General features: G+C 38.0%; 1 protein-coding gene across 1 annotated transcript; it reads left to right on the top strand.

The window, feature by feature from the left end:
• Nucleotides 1-7,247: 7,247 nt before the first annotated feature.
• Nucleotides 7,248-8,942, top strand: LOC109538518 (potassium/sodium hyperpolarization-activated cyclic nucleotide-gated channel 3-like). Its single transcript, XM_019905769.2, has one exon. The coding sequence runs from the start codon at nt 7,248-7,250 to the stop codon at nt 8,940-8,942; it is 1,695 nt and encodes a 564-aa protein (XP_019761328.1).
• The last annotated feature ends 278 nt before the right edge of the window (nt 8,943-9,220 follow it).

The raw sequence follows: 9,220 nt of genomic DNA, 5'->3' as shown, positions 1-9,220 counted from the left end.
CGCTTTTCTTTAAATTGTTAAAATTTGCTGAAGTACGGAAGAATATTAAAATTATTGACTTGATTCGTTGGCGACTATTCGCACTTTCTGTAAATTTTTCCAAGTTTGCATGCTATTTTCGGGTACTAATGATGCTTAAGCAATATTCGCTCTGCAGAACGCTTCATTTGGCTCATATTTATATGTCATATAGTAGAAGACCCAGAAAGCGAAAATTGAATATCAGACACTTACCTGCAAGATTTTTCCAAAATTTCATGTTTTCCGTCCCGTTTTTGCTCGATTCTCGGACGCAAAATGAGCAAGAACGTTAATTTTTACATCGTTCCAGAGAGAACTAAATTACCCTTTTAGAAAGTGAACTATCGATAGGGAAATGTTGGCAGTTTTCTCTAAAAAGTTTTAGATTTGCTTGTTTTTTTCGAGTTGGAAAATCGACTCACACAAGTCTTAGGCTTAGATCTTGTACGAGATCCATATTTTTGTCGTCAATTTTCTTCATAATTTGACTGCAGGTTTACCACCATAAAAAGAACGCCAAAAACTGCATAATTGAGGCAAATTAATAACGAAAACTTAAATTTAACCAAACTTTTGCAAAAAGTGAATTGCTGTTTTACAGAGAAACATAAAATTTCTGCACTTACGTCAAGCAATACTAATAACAAATGCTTCAGTTATCAGCAATGGCTTGAGCCAAACTATACTTGATTATCTATTTCTTCATTGGTGGATTTTAGTGTTTTTCCAGTGCACGCGCCTGGTTAAAAGTCTTTCCATTAGTCCCCAAACGCAGTGGGCAAATTCTCATCATAAACGTAGTTAAGGATTGAAATGTAAATTAAACCGCAAATTTCTTTTGCTGGGCAGCCATTTTGTGAAGCGATTCGAGTAGAAGAAAAATCAAAAACGACAAGTAAAATTTATGGAACGACTATAACGGAAAAAACGTCTTGCCGGTGGAGATTTAGCGGCGTGTCGGAGCAGCGAAAAATCCTCCGAGAACTTATTGGCAAATGCGTTTTAATTTTCATTCCTTGAGCGACATTTATTGGCTGCAGGAGTTATTAAATTTACGAGTTATTGTCCCCATTTGCATATCGATTAGTTTTTCCTTGCGCTGCCGCTCCATTCGCCCCCGACCGAACAACAATAAGATCCGGCTTTTACACGCGATCGTTCAGCATTCGCGAATTAAAATATTTACATCTCATCTCTGCTGATTACATTTCCAATTCCGAAATTAATTTTACCCCGGCCAAAATGCAAAATCACGAGTAATCTCGCAGCGTCTAAAAACGAATTTATTTTCGCCGAGTTTACTTTGTGTCGCCCGAAAATACTCAATCATTCATGGAAATGACGGATTTTAATGTTACAAAAGTTTTAATTCACCCGGCGAAAGCGGAATACTAATAGAAGCTTCACAATTTCAGGACCGGATTTTTATATTTTGCCAAAAATGTTAGTTCCAATCATCAATTTGTCTCCTTATTGAACTTTACGCCTGATTTTGCAAAATGTTTAAGTTCGGTCAAAGTCGATGAAAAATATGCATAAACTTTAGCTTATTTATGCAAAAAAACTGTTCTACTTAATAGTCAGTTCATATTCTTATTTAATATCCAGCATGTTCTGCGAGAAACAAACACAGTTTTAAAAGTGTTCAGAATCTTAGCTCATTTCGGCAGAAAGTGACTCAATGGTGATAAACGTGTGTCGCGAAATATTCCGCTTACCATTTTCTTTTGCTAAAACCTGAAAAACTGCGAAGAGATACATACCAATCATATCAGAACCAAAAGGACAGTGTTCCACACTAAAATCCGTGGTAAAGCAAAAATTGTTAAACATCATCCAACCTTCCAAACAGCCGAGTGTTTGTCTTCGTTGGCAACGATATGGATTGAATGGAATTAAAGAGTCAGTTTATATTATAAAGGAAATCAAACAGCAAATAGAATAAAAGAAAAACGGCAAACCTAACAGTGAAGCTGCGCCGCTTTCGCTCCGTAGCTTAATGGCCGGATCCCGGAAATTGTGAGCACATACATCTCGGGCCAGATTTATGAAAGTGCTTTTCTTCCGAGTACAGAGGCAGGAGAGATATACAATAGCGTGGCCCCACCTGCAAGGGCTATTGGAGGTGGCGCCCCGACTCCCCCCACGCCCTAAATATTACTACCTTCCCCAACTTGGTGTATTCGGTTTTACGAAGTTCTCCAAATACTGAAATCTCCATTCAAACGTTCTAAACTTGTCGCTTGAACCATCTTATCTTTGCAATGTTTCGGAACCTTTCAAGAGCGCATGTGGTTTGATTTGGTGTAATCAGCGACTGCACGAATGCTCGCGAACGTCTTCAAATATTGGCTGCGAATGCTCTTGGACTGTGGTTAACAATGGAAAACAGAGAAAACTGATTGTTCATGATAAATTGGCTCCGTGTTTAGTCAAGACATTCCGGGAAGTTTCCAAAGGCGAAAAGTCGCTGAAAAATGTGCACCGTCAACGTCTGAAACAAGAAGTCCGAGGGAGCATGCTGTGCATTGTCCATTTGCGGCCTTAATAGCCACGGAGCAGCATCTCGCCCAACATACAACTTGAAAATCAATATCATCTTTGAGCGAATACTTGGTAGCTCACACACGCATCGCTTTCCCCAGGAGAAAATCGTCCGGCAAAGAACGGACGGTTTTCCACCCACTGTCCATCCCCGTTGCACCGAGAAATACCGACGGTGTTTAAATATAAAGCAGTGGCGCATCTTTGGCCCAGTTTTTAACAAATCGTTATCAAATCTTAGCATTTGAAACACCGAAGGCACCGAAGAAAGACGTTGTGTGTTAGTGGGGATGTTCGATTTCTACAGTGCTCGAATTGTACATTAGGTATAAATTGCCACAAATTATCAAGCAAATTAAAGGCTCAAGTCGTTATTTTTGACTGCTAAGAGTTAATTAGCACTAAGAATACCTGCAAAATGGGTTACTGAAAATGGAAAATTGTATTGATGAATAAAATAAGATTTCTTGCAAGAGTTAAGACTGAATAAAAAGCTGTGGGTTTTCACTGCCATTTTTTACTTCGAAAACTTTCCAATTTTAGTTAAATGCATACATGTTGAAAGGAAGCAAAATTTTGGCGAAATCAGTTTCAATTTTTAAAATCGCGAAAAATATGGTTTTTTTTCAAAAACATCTAGGTACCAGCAACTGGTAAAATTTTCGCAAAAAAAATTCGAATGCGAGTTTTTGGCTGCTTTAGATCTTAGGATCTTCCGAATTCCGAAAATTGGTGATCAATTTTTCCTGTCTCAATTTTTAAAATCACTGTTTCACTTTTTAAAATTTTAAAAAGTAAAATATGTTTTTATTCGAAAAAATCTACCACCGACCAATAAAATATTCGCAAAAAAAATTCAAATGCGAGTTTTTGCCTGCTTTCGATCTTAGGATCTTCCGAATTACGCAAATTTTCGGTGTTTGGAGTATTTGAGAAATTTGGTTATTTTCCAAAGCATCTTTCCACTCTTATAAAATTTCTGTTTCTATATTTTTTCGGCTCAATTTATTAATTTTAAATTGAAAATCCCTTACGTAATTTGATGGTCACAAATGGCTTTGCAGTAAACAGAATTATTTAGAATTGTTATTCATATGAACCAGAAAATTATATGAAGGGTATAGAATTCAGTATAGAGACTTGAAAAGTTTTTTAAGCGAGTTTTTGGCTGATTTCGTATTTGCGAGTATTTGGAGCATTTGAGAAATTTGATTTTTTCGAAATCATTTTTCTACTCTTATGAAATTTCTATAGTAGAATTTCGTACAAACATGTCACACACACCCTGTATTTTAAGGTGATATTTTTCGGCTCTTTAGTAATTTTAAATTGAAAATCCCTTCCTTCTTATGAAATTTTGGGCAAAAAAAAAGTATTTCACATGCGAGTGTTTGGCTGCTTGCGACCTAAAGAGCTTCCAAATTATGCAAATTTACTGTATTTGGAGCATTTGAAAAATTTGATTTTTTTTGAAAACATTTTTCCACTCTTATGAAATTTGTATAGCAGGATTTTGTACAAACATTTTACAAACACCCTGCATTTTAAGGTGATGTTTTCGGCTCTATTTAGTCGTTTTAAATTGAAAATCGCTTGCCCATGAAATTTTGGACAAAAAAGAATAAAATTCAAATGCGAGTTTTTGGCTACTTTCCACCTAAGGAGCTTCAAAATTATGCAAATTTACGGTGTTTGGAGTATTTGAGAAATTTGGTTATACATTAGGTATAAATTGCCACAAATTATCAAGCAAATTAAAGGCTCAAGTCTTTATTTTTGACTGTTAAGAGTTAATTAGTACTAAGAATACATGCAAAATGGGTTGCTGAAAATGGAAAATTGTATTGATGAATAAAAGATATCTTGCAAGAGTTAAGACTGAATAAAAAGCTGTGGGTTTTCACTGCCATTTTAATAAACAAATTTAGTGATTTTGGAAAAGTCGTGCCAAAAAAGTAGACAGTTTTTCCCCAACTTTAGTTTACTTCGAAAACTTTCCAATTTTAGTTAAAAGCATGCATGTTGAAAGGAAGCAAAATTTTGGCGAAATCAGGGAAAAAATTACCTCCAATTTTTCCTGTTTCAATTTATAAAATCGCGAAAAATATGGTTTTTTTTTTTCAAAAACATCTAGGTACCACCAACTGGTAAAATTTTCGCAAAAAAATTCGAATGCTTGTTTTTGGCTGCTTTAGATCTTAGAATCTTCCGAATTCCGAAAATTGGTGATCAATTTTTCCTGTCTCAATTTTTAAAATCGTGTAAAATATGTTTTTATTCGAAAAAATCTACCACCAACCGTTAAAATTTTCGCAAAAAAGATTCAAATGCGAGTTTTTGGCTGCTTTCGATCTTAGGATCCTCCGAATTACGCAAATTTTCGGTGTTTAGATCATTTTGAAAAATTTTATTTTTTATTTTATGAAATTTTTGACTACAAAAAAAATTTATAAAATTTTTGACGACTTGAAAAGTTTTTCAAGCAAGTTTTTGGCTGATTTTGACCTAAGGAGCTTCCAAATTATGCAAATTTACGTTATTTGGAGCATTTGATTGGAGAAATTTGATTTTATCGAAATCATTTTTCTACTCTTATCAAATTTCTATAGTAGAATTTCGTACAAACATGTCACAAACACCCTGTATTTTAAGGTGATATTTTTTCGGCTCTAGTAATTTTAAATTGAAAATCCATTCCTTCCTATGAAATTTTGGGCAAAAAAGAAAGTATTTCACATGCGAGTGTTTGGCTGCTTGCGACCTAAAGAGCATCCAAATTATGCAAATTTACTGAATTTGGAGCATTTGAGAAATTTGGTTTTTTTCGAAAACATTTTTCCACTCACCTTCCTTCACTTTTCTTCACACTTAGGAAGAAGTAGGATTTTGTACAAACATTTTTCAAACACCCTGCATTTTAAGCATCACCTTTTTTTGGCTCTATTTAGTCGTTTTAAATTGAAAATCGCTTGCCCATGAAATTTTGGACAAAAAAGTAAAAATTTTAAATGCGAGTTTTTGGCTACTTTCGACCTAAGGAGCGTCAAAATTATGCAAATTTACGATGAAAAATTTGGTTATTTTTCAAAACATCTTTCCACTCTTATAAAATTTCTGTATCTATATTTTTTTCGGCTCAATTTATTAATTTTGAATTAAAAATTCCTTACTTAATTTCTTGGTCACAAATGGCTTTGCAGTAAACAGAATTATTTAGAATTGCTATTCATATGAACCAGAAAATTATGTGACGGGTATAGAGGTCAGAATTTCATTCTTAGTTCAGATGAAATTCATAAAATCTTAATACAAAAACAGTGTCAAAAACGGAAAACAAAATGCATCACTAATCGAATGTTAATTAAAACGCGAATTTAAAGGAAATAATAAAGTTACACAAAAATTTGAGAGTCTAGAAGATGGATGAAAAGCTAATATTTGAACACCTCCTTGTACAGATCGAATCCTGGATCTTTTCGCATCTACAGACCATTGAATGAATCCGAAAGGATCGTCACCATCTCGTTATTGATAGAGCGCGTCTGGTGTGAGTTGGAACATTAGCAATTCCACGTAAGTGCATGTTTCGCGATTCCGTAATGAGAAAACTTCTTTAATATAAAAATCTCAATTACTTCCCGAACGATGCCGATACAAAGGTCTTCGTCGGAGGTCCGGTGGGTTATTTCTCGGCCTCGAGGGCGGCATAATCAGCATCGGATTAAGCTCGATCTGCACCGATCAGACATGGACCGGTCATTATGTGGGCAATATTGAATTGCCTGCTGAATATTCATGAATAGACTGCTTCATAGCTTCTGGCTCTCAATTGACACGAAGAAGTTGCTCGAGTGGCATCGAGTAGGGCTGAACCGGCCATCCGCTTTACTGAAAATCTTCTCAGAATATACGCGTTTAATCGCCTACAACATTGACTGGAATATTTGCAGTCTCGTGACCGAAAACTTCTCAATCCTTCTGTGCATGTCTGCTATCGCAATGCATCCATTCGATTCTATTGGGACCGCCCTACCCGGTTCCTTCTACTGGCTTTTTTCCTGCAAAAAAGTCCGCTAAATAATTCACAAAGTTCCGGTCAGAATTAGATTTTCCCCAAGTTTGACATCGAAGCAGGGCCCTGGAGCTCGTTAAATGTTAACGTCGATTGTAAAACTGGCCAGTTATAAATCTTCCCAGGCCCAAATTATATTTGTACGAAAACATGTTTTATGTTTTTCCATTTCCTGCAAAATGGATCCGATCCATATTTTATGAGATGGCTGACGAACGAAATTTATCACCCAATAAAGTGATATTTACTGCGATAATATCCCGTTTTTATTTCGAACGTTGCAAAAACCCCCATATGGCCGGGCAACTTTGGCGTTTTGATGGGATGCTGGATTATTTAAAATTCGCTTTTTCAGAACTTTCATCGCTTTTATTGCTGCTTATTTTTCAGCAGTTGAACCAACTCGAAGCTCTCTTACTTCGGGTGGTTACGATAAAAGGTGTAAATTCATTCATAAAGTTATGTTGTGTACACGAAACAGCTAGAAATCAGTCAGAAAGTCAGTAGACTTAATTTTTTTCCATAGACTAAGTGGATTTGCCTTGATGCTGCTGCCTTAGCTACGTGTTTCCACAGCAATAAGTCAATACTAACTGCCAGTTTACGAAAAATGTACTCCAGAGACAGTAGCATTCGACTGCATCAAACTTTGCCCACCCTCGATCTGGAATATCCGCCCATTCCAGAAAACATCTCGAACTGGGAGAGAACCAAGCTGAGGTTCCACCATCTGCTGCTGGTGAGCGCCACGCACCCAAACACCATGGAGTACTTCAAAAGCGAGGTGGCAGTTCTGCAGGAGAAAAAGCGGCATTTCGACAACTTCAAGTACACGGTGCACCCACTGAGTAAGTTCAACCAGATCTACGAGGTCTGGTGCTTCTTCTTCTATGGCATGTTGCTCTTCTTCAAGACCTACGATTTCGCTTTTATCCGCATCAACATCACCAACCCGTTCTCGAGCCGTAGTGGCATCACCATCACTACAGTGGTGGTGGATGTTTTGTCGCTATTGAACATTTTCCTTCAGTTCTTCATCGGTTACACTGTGCAAAGATTGAGATATGTTGAGCTGGACAAGAGCAAGATTTCGCTGCGGTATTTGACCAATGGGCTTTTCTTCTGCGACTTGTTTTCTTCCATCCCGCGCGTTCTCACATGGAACTCCAGTCCTTTGGTGTTTGTCATTATTCTTAGTTTGACCCTGCTGAAGCTGCGGAGGATCACCACTTTTATTCGACTGCTCCAGCCCACAGCCAGATTCTTCAGGATTAAGTCCAACACCAAAACTTTTCTTTTCGGGTTTTTCTTCATTGTCGCCCTGATTATGCACGTGATGACTTGCTTCCACGTAGGGATTCCTCGCTACAGACTCACGCTCACTTTGGCCCCTTTGAATAGGTCTTACGTTACTGGCTATTTGCTGTCTTTGCCCCCGAGCAGGCAATATGTGATAACGTTTTTTAAAAGCGCCCAATACACCTTTCTCATTGACATTCCTTATTTGAGGGACCACTCGCTCCCTGAGGAGTTGAGCTTTTGCTTCATCAACTACATAGTGGGGAAGCTGCTCATCGCGGTCATTTGGATTGTTCTGCTCTACACCTATATGTCCCAGCGGGTTCTGCGGGTTAAGTTCGAAGAGGTGATGACTGAGCTAAAGGAGTACATGTTGGCCAAACAGTTGCCTCTGGACCTGAAGAAGAGGCTGATTTCCTACTACAGGTACAAATATCGGAATGTTTTCTTCAATGAGGTGTTCATCCGGACAGTGCTGTCGGACAACCTCAAGAGGGAGATTGACGTTTTCCTGCGCAAATCCCTCATCAAGCAAGTCTCGATATTTTCGCAAATCCCCGCCAGGACCGTAAAGCAGATAGTCACGCATCTCATTCCGGAAATTTACCTTCCAAACGACATGATCATTCAATCGGCCACTTATGGGGACTGCATGTACTTCATTGAACGTGGCACAGTGGCCGTTTTCACGCCCTCAGGCAGGGAGATTTGCCACCTGAATGATGGCGCCTACTTTGGCGAAGTCTCCATCATCATGCCCGATCAGAAACGCACCGCCAGCATCATCGCCATTGAAACCACCAGAACGTTCAAGCTGCGGAAGGAGCATTTTGATGCGTGCTTCCAGAAGGACGAGCAAGTCTACAGCATGCTGTTGGAGTCGGCTAAGACGCGGATCGAAGAAACCAAGCAGATGGAGCTGAATTACAAGCAGCTGCTGTTTGAGCAGATCTACGCGCGGCCTTCGGACAGTCTTCAGGAAGACATAGAGGACGAGTTGGTTTAGGATGTGCTTGATTGTTTTGTGGTTTTTCTTAAATAAATTAAGATTTCCAGCTGTTTCAGTGCAAGAAGGGGATTGTTGGCATTATTGTAAGATGCAAAGTTCCAATGAAGTCCATAAGAAGTTTGTACAAATGTACAACGTACAAACGCATTCAACTTTAACTCTTTAATGTTCAACAACTTTAATGTTGCGCCGAACCCTCGGGCATGAAAACACTAAATTTAGGATATAAAACGTTCTAAAACGTCCTTTTTCTAGTATGGGGGTTCGGCACAACT

The sequence above is a fragment of the Dendroctonus ponderosae genome, unplaced genomic scaffold (assembly GCF_020466585.1).
Source record: "Dendroctonus ponderosae isolate FM_Combo_2020 unplaced genomic scaffold, Dpon_F_20191213v2 Dpon_F_20191213_3, whole genome shotgun sequence".
NCBI lineage: Eukaryota > Metazoa > Arthropoda > Insecta > Coleoptera > Curculionidae > Dendroctonus > Dendroctonus ponderosae.
Note: the sequence above shows the minus strand (reverse complement) of the source record. Positions and strands in the feature narration are given on the sequence as shown.

Coding starts and splice junctions, on each gene's coding strand:
- LOC109538518 (XM_019905769.2), top strand. CDS start 7,248: ATGTACTCCAGAGACAGTAGCATTCGACTGCATCAAACTTTGCCCACC.